The sequence below is a fragment of the Copadichromis virginalis genome, linkage group LG7 (assembly GCF_057382275.1).
Source record: "Copadichromis virginalis isolate Kocher_CV1m ecotype Utaka linkage group LG7, C_Virginalis_male_GT1.1, whole genome shotgun sequence".
NCBI classification, from domain to species: domain Eukaryota; kingdom Metazoa; phylum Chordata; class Actinopteri; order Cichliformes; family Cichlidae; genus Copadichromis; species Copadichromis virginalis.
This window is the reverse complement of record NC_140624.1, coordinates 44142440-44157839: the sequence shown is the minus strand read 5'-3', so window position 1 is coordinate 44157839 and position 15400 is coordinate 44142440. Positions and strand designations below refer to the sequence as shown.

The following is a 15400-nucleotide window of genomic DNA, read 5'->3' as shown; positions in this document are numbered from 1 at the left end:
TTCCAGTGGTCTGTAGTAAATTTGCTTCAAGGTTCCATATGTTGTATGTTCAGAGATGCTCTTTGGCACACCTTGGTATTAATATGTTGTTGTTTATGTTGTCTTCCTATGAGGCCATTCTTGTTTGACATATCCTGTGGTCAGAGAACTGCTGACCACTGGATATTTTCTCTTTACTCTTTGTAAACTCTGGAGATGTTTGTGCTGAAAAATCCTAGTAGATCAGCACTTTCTGAAATACTCAGACCAGCCTATCTGGCACTAACAACAACACCATGCACGTAAGTCACTTAAATCACCTTTCGTTCCCATTCTTCTGCTGCTTGGTTTGAGCTTCATCAGGTTGTCTTGACCATGTCTACGTGCCTGAATACAGTCCGTTGCTGCCATGTGATTAACTGATAAGAAATGAATAAGTTGAGTCTATGAAAAGGTCACTGAGTGTAACCCTTGAACTCCTGATGATTAAAAATTCTAAATAATAAGAAGGAAAAAAGCAACATTGTTTAAACTGCACGGTCTAAGGTAGGTTTTCACATTAAGCAGAAACTCTGTGTTATGTAATCATGGTTCTTCTTAGACATGAACAACATGAACTTTGTGTTGTCAAATTACAAGAAGACAAAACTCTGGAACTTCTGTGAAGTATTTTCATCATTCCTTTATTTGACATTTGCAGTATAGCCTGCTTTAATTGTTAAAAACAGTAACATAGGACATTTTTGTTGTGCTAATTGTAAATAATGAGAGAACCACTTAACCATTTACTTCCCAGTCAAATAAACAGTATTGAAATTGCCTTTATTTGTCAATATAAATTTTTAAAAAGCAAGTAAACTTTTTACATTTATATAATGCAGCACACTGGTGCATAAAGGGATGAATAGGAAGTAGTTTTGAAAGCAGTTAAAGTGCTTGTAGTTTTGCAGAAAAGCCTTTTCTCCTCAGAATCTCTAACATCAAAACATCAAGCCAGACACTGTGGTCCATTTATACAGTTTTGTCTTTCCTCTTGAACAGTTGGCTCAGCCTTCGACGGGTCGAGTTTTTCTCAGATGGCTGCATCTGTTGGCTTTAAAAAATTCATTAGAAAGAGATGAAACGAGTCAACGTCAGAAAGTGGAGGTTGCGTTTGTGCTGCGTTTCATGAAAAAAAGAACAAAATGTTCAAGAGGAGCAGATGCATCGTCTGAAAATCAACACCAAAAATCTCACCAAAGCCTCCTTATCGATGATCCATTACCTGTGGACCACTGCATCAGTGTATAAATAACACAACTCACCTCCTTTTATATGAAGCATCTCTTCTCAAGGACAGGAGTTTTTTCCTCCAGTTCATTATAGGTTTTTTTGTCTCCTTCTCTGTGGATTCCTGAAGAGGAAAAGAAGATTAAGAGTACATTAATAAAATAACATATTTCTTATCACTTATAATTCATGATATACACATGTATTTTTTCTTATTTACTTCTGATGTTCTACCTGATTTTCTTGGACTTCCTCAAGCTCCTCCAGCAGGTCATGTGTACTCATATGCTGCCCTCTCCAGCCTGCATTCACTTTTTCTGCAGCAGGAACACAAATAAGGCTTCATGATCACAGAAAGTACACATTCTATTCAACAAATGGACAGAAATACAACCACAAGAAGTAATCAGGCTTTTTTTTAAAAACAACAGTAGGATGATAACTCACTTAAATGCATCATGGCAAGAGTTGTATCTGAAGCTGATCTCTGCCGAAAATGTCCGTATTTCCGCTGCTTGGGTTCGCTGCTAACATGCTCTACATTTACTGTATCTTCAAGGCTTTGACAAGTGGTTAAGTCCTTCTCTGCAGTTACAGAGTCAGTCTGACAGATGTCAGGAGTCTAAAACAAAAAAAAAGTGAGCTTTTTAATTCATATAGGTCTCCAGATTGCAGGATAATTTGTCATCACTAATCTGACAAACTCGTGTCAGTTTTATTACCTGTTGAAACTGTTACGAGTTCTTAACTGTGAGACATCATAGAGCCTTGAAGGGACTGTTGTTGTGATTTGGCGCTATATACATAAAATTGAATTGGACTGGACTGAATTGAATTCATACATTAAGAAATGAATGACGTCACCTGGCTCACTTGGAAGACTTTGTGTTGCACGAGGACGTCTGCCTCCATCTGTAGCGCTCGGTTTTCCATCTGCTGTCTTGCAATATCTTCTAGCTTCTGACACACCTGCTCCAGGTAGATGAACCCAGGACTCAGTTCTTTTATCTCATTGCAACCAAAGCCCTGCAAATGTCAAAGAGCAAATCAAATGTTAACTTAAAAATCCTGCTGTTTTGTTACAAATACACTTCGCACATGCAAGGAAATTTTGTGCAGATATTACTTCTGGGAGTGGGAAACTCTTCCATGATTCCCCTTTTTTTAAATTTAGCACCACTATGAAACATACCTGTTTAAAACATCTCAACACTTTATTTAAAAAACTCCAACAACAACTGGATTTTCTGTCCCGCAACCCCTGCAAACTTGATTACAAGCTGTGAAGCCAACATTTGCACATGCCAGAAATTTGAGTCAGTACCTTTTATTAAAACAGGTGTCAAAAGATGAAACAGCTGCGGCAGTCATACTATCAACCTTTTCATTTTACATTATAATGCTTCCTCTTGGCCACGAGGCAGAGTGGCTAACTGCCAGCAGAACTGGCTCTGACAGTTCCTGTCACAGTTAAACTGATTAACCTGCAGTTCTGCCGATTAACGAAAATCCCACTTTTTGTGCAAAATGTATGCGATTCTCTGCAAAGTTTTTACATAGCGCCTTCTTAGGGGCCTAATTTCACCATGCCTGTGGTGTTTGGAGCTAATTGAGTGTGTTAGCATGTTAAATGAAGCAATATATCATATTACTTTTTCAAGTTATTAAGTTCAGATGAGTTGAGATGAAAACCTAACAATGGAAATCACAACCTGTTTAGTTATAATATCCACATTCATCTGACTGACACATTCATACGCATCTGATTGCATGTAATTAAAAAAGTATATAGTTATGTAGATGTGACTACTTGGCATTAAGTAGCTTCCTTGTATTGCATTACCCAAAGCTATTTAACCTTGGCCAAACGAATACAAGAACAAACTTATGACACACACCCAGTGGCTAAAAACAAAGCATTGTGAACTAAATGCTTTCAAATGGTTCAGGTAATCCAGTTGTTTCTTCACCTTTGTGCACTGTCAGCGTGAACTGGTTTTCACATTTTTTGAGAATTGAATCCATTCATCTCAATCTTGTACACCCAAAATAATTTTCCAAAACAAGACATTTTTTCTGCCCTCTGATTAACGAAATATGTCTCACATTCTGAAAAAAAAAAGACCCACAGACTCCCCACATGTCCTATATCCATTCTTCACATGCCTGCTAACTGGGCAGACTGGTTTATGAGCCCATGCGCAGACGACGGTCTTGTGAAAGTTTGTTGAAAGAGATCTTGTCTGATTAATGACATGCAAGCTTTACTTTGAATATGAAAGCAGCTTTCTGTGTTGCAACCCTCCAGGAAAAAGTGGAGGGCCTGTTAAACCTCTTGTACAGTCTATCAACCGTTCCTCTAATGTCTGGCTTGTGCCGTGCAAGATGGTACATGTAACCGTGACTAAATTATGTCATCCCGAAACTGGCCCCAGAAAAGCACAAACAGAAACCAAAAACAATATTTAAGTGATAGAGCATTACTATGGAAAAAACACAAAATCTTAAGAGATTCAAAGCTTGGTTCATGATAGAAGAGCTTCTCACCTCTGATGTCCGCCTGTTACTAATCATAGACTGAGTCCGTCTGCACATTTCTGACACTGGCTGAATGGAAACAGGTGGACTGACTGTCCTTCTTTCGTCAAGTCTGTCTGATCTTTGACCTCTTACTAACTCCGATGTGTGCCGTTTGATCGGAAAAGACGCTTGAGGTCGCCGACTGAGCATTTCTTCTGGTGTCAGGGGCTTTGAGTTGCCCTTTGAATACATAGAATCAGTCCTTTGTAACACTTGCTCTAATTTAAGGTGCGAGGCAGTAGAGTCTTTCTGAGTGCTGCTGGAACATAGAAGCGGGGATGAAGAAGGGCAGCAGGTGGGCTTGGGAGAGGAGAACACAGGAGACTGCGATGTTAATGCTGGAGTGAGATCTTCTTCTATTTCTGTTGAGGCAAAGGACGATGTAGCACGAAAACATGTGTCACAGCTGGCCGTCTCCACTCCAGAGTCCACTGATTCTGAGCGCCCGTTTGTTTCCATCTCTGAGGAAGGTGTTGGAGGGTCTTTAGCATTGCGCTGAAACCACTCTGAGTCAGGACTTGTGTCATCAGTTACCCAAGTCTCCATGAGGTTTCCAAAGCTCTTGTACAGATTCATGCTTGTTTCGTCCCTTGCACCTGTGCTGCCAGGCTGAAAGAGGAAAATAAGCGAGGCACCAGCTTAGACAACCCACGCAGTCATTTGCAGAGATGAACTAGAATTCACAACATGCCTTCTGATTCGCCTGTGCGCCTTCACCACGCCCATCCCGGTCACAGCTTGCAGCTGCATGTTGATACCTGCTCCTTCCTCGCTAATTACTTGGAAAAGAAGGTGACTCAGATGCAATGCAGCTGAAATATTGCATTTGTCCTCACACCTGTAACAACGTCCAGAAAATGACATGAGCAAGCCTCAGCATGGCCACATATCTTCAACCTGGGAATCGTGTGTAATTACAGGTGAAATAATAATAATAATAACATGCACTGAGCTTCTAAGAAAGTGAGGTAGAAACGAAGGAATGCTGATATTTAAGGTAAATCGTATAAGTGCTGCCATTTATGTTACCCCCACGAGATAAAAGTGGAAACATACTGACGTTCCTCAGTGGATACAAAGAGTCCAAGAGGGAAAAGCAAAAGAGCTTGACTGATAAACGCTGCTTCGTCACTTCACAAAATTCAGGTTTATCTGATCCTGTAGGCATGTGCAGCACGGACGGTCATGTCTGCTGCATTCCCCAGGTGAGCGGTGACAGCACGGGTCATCTGAGCAAATGCAAAGGCTCCTTCGCAATCCTGGAAACACTGAACAGACATAATGTTCTCACAGTGGTGTTTGTTGTCATCTTGATAAATATTTTCCTTACTCCAAAACTTCATCACACTCTGTAAATGACTTTTAAGGATACTTATTCAGTCTTTTCAAAGGATTTTACACACACACACACACACACACACACACACACGTGTGTGTGTGTGTGTGTGTGTGTGTGTGTTTTCAAAAATCAGTGTTTCTCACATTGTATTCTGTATTAGTACATTTTTTAATCTAAATGCAGTACTGTGCAAAAGTATTGAGCCACCTCTCATTTCTTTTTATTTTGCTTCCATGAAGCCAGACTTTCTTATCCTTTTTTTTAGCAATTGAGCAATCAATCAATCAATCAATCAATCTTTATTTATAAAGCACTTTTCATACAAAAAAAAAAAAAATGTAGCACAAAGTGCTTTACATAGTTAAAAGCAGCACATCCCACCCTCCAACTCACTCCCCGCACTCTCATTAACATAAATGATGTGAATACACACATATCCCTGAAACACACGGGGAGCCAATGCAGCGATTCTAAAACCGGTGTAATGTGGGCCCGCCCTCTGGTCTTCGTCAGCACACGAGCTGCCGAGTTTTGCAAAAGTTGTAAAGTTGAAATATTCTTTTTAGGAAGACCAGAGAGCAGGGCATTACAGTAATCAATGCGACTGGTAATAAAAGCATGCATCAGCATCTCCGTGTTGGCCCGAGAGAGAATAGGGCGGACTCTGGCTATATTTTTTAGATGATAAAATCCAATTTTGGTTACATGTTTAACATGTGGGATAAAACCAAGCTCAGAGTCAAAAATAACACCCAGGTTTTTCACTTGTAGCGAAGGACATAGTGAAAATGCCTCTAATTTAGACAAGAGTTTCTCTCTCTGAGCCTCAGGACCGACAATTAAAACTTCAGCTTTGTCCTGGTTAAGCTGTAAAAAGTTTTCTGCCATCCAAGATCGTATATCTAAGATACAGTTAAAAAGGGCATCCATTGGTCTGGTGTCATCAGGAGACACGGAGATGTACAGCTGCGTGTCATCAGCGTAACTGTGGAAGTTCACTCCATGCCTCCTGATGACACTGCCGAGAGGCAACATATACAAATTAAAAAGTACAGGGCCTAAAACCGACCCTTGAGGCACACCACATGTCATTCTATGGATCTTAGAGGAGCATATATCCATACTCACCATAAAAGTTCTGTCAGAGAGATATGAAGTGAACCAGTTATGTACAGCACCAGAGAGGCCCACCATGTGTTTCAGTCTGTTTAAAAGAATAGCGTGGTCTACTGTATCAAAGGCTGCGCTTAGATCCAGTAGCACCAGGACTGAGAGCTTTTGGGAGTCCCAGTTACATCTAAGATCATTTAAAACCTTTAGGAGAGCCGTCTCTGTGCTGTGGTTCACCCTAAATCCAGACTGGAATATCTCCAGGATCTGTCTATCATTGAGAAAATCAGTAATCTGAGTAAAAACAAGTTTTTCTAAGACTTTACTTAAAAATGGTAAGTTGGATACAGGTCTGTAGTTATTAAAATCATTACAATCCAAATTGCTCTTCTTCAGAAGGGGCCTCACCACCGCCGTTTTAAAGGCAGCAGGGAAGACACCCAACTGAAGAGAGCAATTCATCATGTATAAAAGCTCAGCCTCAAAAAATCCATAAAGTGTTTTAAAGAGTGAAGAAGGGATTGGATCTAAAAGACATGCGGTGGGTCTCACTGTGGAGAAAACTTTCTGAAGGTTCTCAGCATTAACCAGGACAAAGCTGTCCAGTGTCTCCTCAGGTACAATCGAGCCATCAGATGTGTTTACAAACATATCGCGATTAGATAAAATATCAGATCTGATGGCGCTGATTTTTCCCCTGAAGTGGTCTGCAAACTGCTCACAGAGTGAGTCTGTGGGGTTCTTTGGGAGCTGTTAAAATCAGGGTTAAATAAATGATCTATGGTGGAAAAGAGGACCTTGGGATTATTTTTGTTATTACTGATTATTTTGGCGAAGTATGAATTTCTTGAGTTCCTTAATGTATTATTGTACATTTTAAGTTGCTCGCAAAATATTTGATGGTTGATAGTATTTTTATTTTTCCTCCACCTCCTTTCTGCTGCCCTGACTCCGGGGGCGTAGTGGTGGAGATGGCGCAGACCTCAGCAACACAGCGGGATGGCGAGGGCTAGCGGTCAGAGAAGGAAAGTCCACAGGATCCAGGACATTGAATTTATTCTCCAGTACTACCGCGCCGGAGGGGTGAGGGTGCGAGAGACGGATCCTCCTGCCCCCTCTGCAGCCACCACGCGTCTCAGCCACGGTCCATGGCGCTGGTTGGAGTGGAGTGGAGCTGACCAGAGCCTTGTGTCTGGCCCCTAGCTGAAACCAGGAGTTCTCGTCCATCCATGCGTGGCTGACTGTCCGTCCCGTGCACTGGTTTCTCCTGTTTATGTCGGCATAGACTTTGACGCTATGGCCGCTGACCAGCGTGCCGACCCGGACGTCCTTGCTCTGTGGTCTGCGCAAACGGGCCTTGTACTGAAGGACGTTTCGTTTCGGTCCCCCCACCGACATCACCTCAGACAGGGGCCCCCAGTTCTTTTCGGAGCTTTGGTCTGCCATGGCTGATGGCCTGGGGGGTTAAGGTCCACCAAACCACTGCGTACCATCCGCAGGCCAACGGGATGTGCAAGCATTTCCACCAGTCGCTTAAGGCCGTGCTCCGTGCTTCTCTTACAGATGGCAACTGGGTTGACCGCCTTCCGTGGGTTTTACTGGGGTTGCGCTGTGCGGTTAAAGAAGACCTCGGAGTTTCCCCGGCTGAACTTGTCCTCGGCCAGCCCTTCCGGGTCCCCGGGGAATTCTTGCCCGAGAGCCTGCCCCGTGCTTCGATCCCTCTGTGCTGTTTCTCTGTCCCCCAAGAGACTCGTTTTCTGTTCCTGGCCCAGTGCACCATTGTGTGCCCGTCACTTTTGTTCCGAGGTTGTTGCAGTTTGTTTTCGTCAGGCATGACGCTCATAGGCCTCCGCTGCGTCCACTGTATGAAGGCCCGTTTAGGGTTATTCAACCGGGCTGGAAGCATTTCCTTTTGGACTTTGGGGGTCAGCAGGAGGTTGTTTCCAATGACAAACTTAAACCGGCACATGTTCTTCTGGATGATCAGGTGGTGCCGGCCCAGGCCCCCCGCCGTGGCCACCCGCCTTCCATTGGACTGGACAACTCTGCTTCTTCCCCCACCTGGCGGGGCCCGAGCTATCTTCAGCTTTTCCTGACTGCCCATGCCAGAACTGGACTGAAAATCAGTGTCAACAGGTTTTACGAAGTGATTAACCCTCTGGGGTCCAGGGTATAATTGGCCGTTTTTGACCACTTTTGATTTTACCTCTATATTTCACCTTTAAAATGTGTTTTTCTTGCCTTGTTTGGTATCATTATTTTCAGCACAACCTCAAATATCTGAAATTTGAGTTCTTTTTTCATTTGGGTATACTATATTAGCACAGTTGATCTAAATTCAAACAAAAAATTCAAAATCCGAGTAGAAAAAAGTTATATTTTTTACTGTAAAACCCACAAACATGTTTAACGAATCATTTTCATAACTTGAAATGCAAATAGAAATTGTATATTTCTAAAAATTATGCACAAGTTTTGCAAACAACAAAGTTATAAGGTACTATTTATTTACCTAAAAATGCAGCCAAGGCCTCAGGCGTTTTTTTATATAACCATTTAAATCTATTTACAGAACAATCAGGTGTGCTGCATCAAATAAGAAGGCACACAAATTATTTGTGCCAGTCAAAAAAAATAGTTTGTGTTCAGTATAAGACAGAGGAGAACACCACAGGCCCAAACCCTGCAGGTCTGACAGCAGGAGGTGCATCAGTCCAGTTTTCCATATGGGAACTTTGACGGCTTTTTTAGAGCAAATATGAAATTCAGCAGTCTAACTGACACACAATACAAGACAGTAACTACACAACAAACTAACTATAGCCTCCAAACACGCTAAACGTCACTAATGTCTCACATATGAAAACTTGCGCGCTCTCTCTCTCTGTCTTTCGCTCGCCCGCTTTCCGTTGCAGGTGTCACCCCTAAAAACTTCCCCTTCTCCCTAAACAACCAAATCTCACATGTTTGCCATATCATTTTTTTGATTGGCTGACATGGTAAACTCTAACACCAATAGGGAAGGGGTGTTTTTTCTTTTTCTTTTTTCACTCGCAAGCGGAGAGTGTTTGCTAGCGCTGTCTGTAGAAAATGCAGTTTTACCGTTCTTCCCGCTGTAAACACCACTGTTTTGTTCAGAAAAAAAACATCGCGTGTATTTTTTATCATAACTCTGGTTTTACGTGGCCCATCGACACAATTCAAAAACTGGTATATAGTTTGAGGTCCGCACTTTCGACCCAAGTTGAAATGGAGACTCTGACGTGCTGCATCTTGTAGCTGTGTCGTCTTAAATTGGTCATGTGATTTTGATGCGCCAGCGCGTCTGGTATGGAACGCCAGGACTGCCATAATGAATTAATTAAATACACCATTAAATAATTAATTAAATGTGGCAATAATTAATTAAAATTGGAATTAATTAATTAAATAAATAGTTATGACACATGTAATTAATTAATTATTGACACATTTAATTAATTATTTATGTATTTCACATTTTAATTAATTATTGACACATGTAATTAATTAATTATTGACACATTTAATTAATTATTTATGTATTTCACATTTTAATTAATTATTGACACATTTAATTAATTATTGACACATTTAATTAATTATTTAATGATATATTTATTTATTTCATTTTGGCAGTCCTGGCGCCTGGCTCTCATCATGAAATAATTTTATCTGTCAGCCTCACCCATCAAACTCAGGGGGCGGGGTTAACGCTGCCCATGCAGCTTCTCCAACATTTGATTGGTTGCCGTGCAAAGTAAGTCAAAACAGGTCGATCCTAGATAATCGATTGCTTGTGTAGACTTGGGGCAGCCAGGTATCCCAGAATGCAGATCAAATCACAGGCAGCAATGGTGGTGGTGTAGTTTTAAAATACCCCGTTTTTCTGTCACCAGCTACACTTTTAACAGTGTTTTAGCCGTGAATGTCGCGCCGTATGTCTGGTCAGGTTGTCAACATAGAACATGTTTGCAAAAGTGCTCAGATGTTTTCAGAGATTTCACTAGCTCTGCTAACAGTTAGCATGCAGAGTGCACCCAGGGGGTTACGTTAACCGGTTTGTTTACATATTCCACTCTCCGTGTTCCACATGTTGCATTCGCAGATTCTCATTTTCACCGAACGATCGTCTCTTTTCCGCCTGGTCTTGTGTCTCTGTGCTTCTGTAACATAAAGAACGAGCTGACATTTTTCTCACGAAACCATGCGATCAGCTCAACAGACCCTCAGTTTACCTGCATGCATCCTCCTCCTCATCTGTCAGCTGTTTAACACCTGCTGCTAATTCAAGAAACACGCCTACGTTACCTGGTGATAGTCACAGTTTAACTGGGCAGCCGGTGCTCGATATAACGCAATGTCAGCGCATTTTTCTGCACAAGATAAGTAAATATAGTGTTTTCCCCGAGCGCAGAGCTGCTGGAGCTTGTTTCCTTACAGAGCACTTTATAGGCGAGCCAGCTTTATCAGCGGCTGATGTCCAATCACCGGCACACAGCTTTGAAACCTCTGCTGAGTTTTAGCTCTCAGTGGTTAAACGCTGGACTTCATTCACTCAGGTTCTGTCTGTCGGGTCACGTTTACTTCGCTGTTTTATTTACAACTGAGCAAATCGGTTTGGCTGAGGTTAAAGTTACGTTTCATAACTGCATAGTTTCACAGACGTTTAATGGTTCACTGGCACATGTGTTAGACTGAACTATCATCTAAATATCATCTGTTTTTTAATAGTTATTCAACTGTATTCTAAGCACCAGCTGTCTGTTAGAATGTGATTTTTTTTCTCTCTCTGTTGGCAGAGGTATAAAAATGCGCAGGAAAATCTGACGTGCATGGCAAACTTCACCGACGATATTTAGGGAGGAATAAACACACATCAAACATAAATGAACCATTTGCCTGTCTCCATAATTGAGAGCATTTTCTCTTCTTATGTCAACACTCTCTCTCTCTCTCTCTCTTTTTTTTTTTTTTTGCTTTTTCGGTCATGTTATGTTTACCTGTCAAAGGCTTGTTACAAACTATGAAACGCATCGTGCAGACTTCTGGATGTTAGAAGAAAACTAATACTGCTCATGAATGAGACTAAAGGCAGGAAGGTCTTAAAACTAAACATGTTAATAGGACCTCCCTGTTTATATCATAGTTTATGATATAGCACGTGTATTTCAGTAATAGCCTGCTGAGGCCACTATACGTGCTGGCCTCATATCAAATGTGAAGGCAGACTGAGTCTATGTTTGACGTTTTTTATATCTAATCTTCCTTTTCAAACATTTAAACAGCAGCGAGTCTGCAGCTGAGGGAATACAAACTCAAATTGTCGGAACAGGTTTGCTCGTTTCTTGGATTCATTTGGTGATTTATTAAATGTATAACTGTTATTCTAATCTGCTGCTGAGTCTCTTGCACTTTTCTTTATGCTGTATATTTTCACGTCTCTGGAATAGTTGGAAGTTAGATAGTCAGCTGGGAAACTTTGTGTTAACTCATGGAGCTGAGGATATCGTGGATATCGTGGATATGCTGATCTCGCTCCGTGGTGTACAGGGCCGTTTACCCTCATGATTAATATTCACAATAAAAATATTAGCCGAACATCATGAAGTCTGTATGTGTTTCATAGTGTCGAACAACCTTTGTACAGTTAAAGCCAGCAGTTACTACATGACGGAAACACCAACGTTATCTCTTTTATGTGTTTATACACAGGTCACGCTGATTGCTGAAAAAAAAACCCAAAGATCAGATGTTAAACAGATTTATTTGCTCTCTCTCCTCCTTAAACATGTTTTTAATGTTAGTTATAATTCAGAATTGGCGACTGAAACACGTAGGACACATAAGAACATCAGGAAATAAAACACCGATAAATATAACCTCAGTAAAAGAAGTCAGCGGGGGTTATTACAGCTGTGTACCGGGGCCTGCGCTTTGTCGGTGGGATTGCTTGCGAGGCGAGCAGGTCTATCCCACGCTTTGCCGTGAGACTGGGCAGACATCTCCGAAATCATCGAAGCACTTTTGCAAAGAGGCTGTATCTTGACAAACCGACCAGACATATGAAGATTAAACCACTATACATTCTCGGCTAAAAAAATATTAAAACGGTATTTGGTAACACACAAACAGGGTTTTTCAAAGCTCAGTTCTGTTAGCTTCCACATGCCGGTTGTTGTGTGCTAGAAACAATGGCCACCAGGCCAAAGCAATGGTTTTGACTCGATCAGCGTTAACCCCGCCCCCTGAGTTTGATGGGTGAGGCTGACAGATAAAATTATTTCATGATGAGAGCCAGGCGCCAGGACTGCCAAAATGAAATAAATAAATATATCATTAAATAATTAATTAAATGTGTCAATAATTAATTAAATGTGTCAATAATTAATTAAAATGTGAAATACATAAATAATTAATTAAATGTGTCAATAATTAATTAATTACATGTGTCATAACTATTTATTTAATTAATTAATTCCAATTTTAATTAATTATTGCCACATTTAATTAATTATTTAATGGTGTATTTAATTAATTCATTATGGCAGTCCTGGCGTTCCATAGTCCGGCGACCCCAGAGGGTTAATCTAAAACTTTAAATTTTCAGTTCAAAGAAGTACAGGAGTGAGTATGTATAGCTATCTGTAAAACATGGTGGAGGCTCTGTCATGGTTTGGGTTGCACAAAAATGTATCAGATTTTGATCCTCTATGTATCACCTGAAAGTGTCAGATTAGCAGCAGTTTCATTTTTTGGGCCCATGATGCTGAACACACTGCCAATCCAGTAAAAGTGTGTGTGTCTTCAGGTTGTGTCATGTGAAGGCTGTGTGCAGGCAGGAGTGGTGATATAGAGGACCCAAAGTGCAGACACTCGGGGGCAAAACGTGAACTCAAAACTGCTTTAATGCTGAACTCAAAAGTAACAAAACTAAGAATCCAAAATAAACTTATACAGACAGACAGAACACAGCAAGATGAAGGTAGATTGCGACACAGGAGACAGGAGGGAAACACAGCTGGGGCAAATCAGGGCTGACGAGACAAAGGAAGCAAAACCAGAGGCATTAACATGAGACACGGACTTTCAAAGTAAAAGAGGAACCACAGACTGAACTTACAGTCACAGACTCACAAGCAGGCACTGCAACAGAGGGAACAGAGACGTGGGACCAGGCAGCCCATTCTCACTCCCGAGGCGTAACATGTCGACGTTTTGTCACGTCCCGCGGCGTTCCTGAGGAACGCGAAAGGAGACCTTTGGCGTTCTTATGGTACGCGGCGGGTTATGGCTGGAATCCAGTGCAATGACGCTCCCACGTAATAGACATTCCAGCCCTGTATTCCAGCCCTAAACCTAACCTTATCCGTAGCCCTGACCATAACCTTATTCCTGACCTTAACCAGGACTTTAATGATGTTAAATAGCGTGTTTCTAAGCGATTTGAAGAAAAAGAGCAAACGTGTAGATTCAGTCCAGACGGTTCTCATATTTCCTCTTTTTTCCGAGGTCGTCATTTAGGAACGTGGTGGGTAGCCGAAAGCGTAATATGGTGACGATTTGACACCTAGCGTAAAATGTTACGCTTTGGGAGTGAGAACGTGTTGAGACACAGACAGTGACACAGATAGAATAGAGGGAGTATGGAAACTAAAACTTAAGAACTACATAATTACACAACAAGAAGAACTGGGGAAAATAGAAATGCAAAACAGAAACCAAAACCTTCACAATAATAACTAAGATGAGAACACAAATAAAGGTACAAAACTGAAACCACTGGCTCAACGACCCAGGTACCCTAACAGGTTGTGTTGAAGAATAAAGTTTGCCATACCACATGTTGACTTTTAGGCTTATTTTAATTGTACAAACTCTCATTTTACCTTGCATATTGTATTTCCATGTATGTGTGCATGTTTCAATAAATCACTGCAACTATTTCCCATTTTCCAAAGATTAAGTATCCTCTGGTAAGACACTGAATGTAACACTTTATAATACAGCCTGTGACTAAGCATGTAATTCTGCTGTAATAGGGTTGAATTTTGTTTTATTTGAAATTCAAAAGTAAATAATATTTACCTACAATTATTTAAAGGTAGGTAGACTAGATTAAAGTAAATTAAGTACAGCGTAAGTCATTCTAAGTAATACTTATATTTACTTTTACTTATAATCGAACCCAAAACTTAACTTATCAGAATTAACAATAAACTGTTCCAAATTCCTGCTAAATGCCTAATATAAAGTGGGGGAAACTCAATAATAGAACATCCATCGTGCACATTAACATAATGATTATTAAATACAGATGTAAAAAAAGGCAAGATTAATGCACTCCATAACATGAACCGCACCCTGAGAAGTACACATTAACAATTTAAGACATGAGGAAAGAATGTTTGTTTTTTTGCAAAAGAACCATAAAAATTATGCAGTACTTACAGTTACTTACACAATACTGTGTGCTTCCTTTCCTGTAAAGTTGTGCAATACTTATAATATTTAGAATTACTCGTGCACTAAGTAAAATTACTTAGACATTACTTAAAATGTACTTACAGTATAATTCTTTTTTCCCATAGACTTGTTGCTCCCTTATTCTAGCTTGTTTTTAAGCATTTGTAGGCAAATATAATTAAATTCTAATCTGAAATAAAATACTTTGACATTCTATTTAATTACAGGGGGATTTACAGCCTTGGTCATATTATAAAGTGTTAATCTATAATTTATGATCCCTTTTCAGTAAGTCTTTCGAAAAATTCCTCTAAAGAGTTTTAGTTAATGGTATTTCGTTTCTTCCCAGAATAAGATATCCACAGTTCATCTTCTTTCCATTGAAAACAATTTGTGAAACGTTCTCACACCCATCTTCGTCATATCACGTGTCCTTCCTGCTGACAGTCGCTAGGGGTCGCCCTTGAGCGTTTTCCCAGAATTTTATTTTATTATTGTTTTTGGTGTGTGTATTTGTATAAAATATTACTTATATGAAGAAAACTATCACTTGAAATTCTGTCTGAGATGAAATGCTGCTTACTCGACTACAAATATTTTTTGGTGGGGGAATAAATGGAGCCGATAATCTGTTAACGG

At 40.5% G+C, this 15400-nt stretch overlaps 1 protein-coding gene across 1 annotated transcript; it reads right to left on the bottom strand.

The window, feature by feature from the left end:
* Positions 1–636: 636 nt before the first annotated feature.
* On the bottom strand, positions 637–4488 carry LOC146705753 (uncharacterized). Its single transcript, XM_085463563.1, has 6 exons — positions 3796–4488; positions 2113–2274; positions 1696–1870; positions 1483–1565; positions 1284–1372; positions 637–1072 (listed from the first exon to the last, which is right to left on the bottom strand). The coding sequence occupies exons 1-6, from the start codon at positions 4402–4404 to the stop codon at positions 991–993; spliced, it is 1200 nt and encodes a 399-aa protein (XP_085319689.1). The 5' UTR covers positions 4405–4488; the 3' UTR covers positions 637–990.
* Between the last annotated feature and the right edge of the window lie 10912 nt (positions 4489–15400).

Bases quoted from the DNA above. Each gene is read 5' to 3' on its own strand.
- LOC146705753 (XM_085463563.1), bottom strand. From the start codon at position 4,404: ATGAATCTGTACAAGAGCTTTGGAAACCTCATGGAGACTTGGGTAACT. The intron at 1,871-2,112 runs GTGACGTCATTC...TTTTTGTTTTAG, and splicing joins AAGTCTTCCAAGTGAGCCAG to ACTCCTGACATCTGTCAGAC. The intron at 1,073-1,283 runs GTGAGTTGTGTT...AATTTTTTAAAG, and splicing joins GATGCTTCATATAAAAGGAG to CCAACAGATGCAGCCATCTG.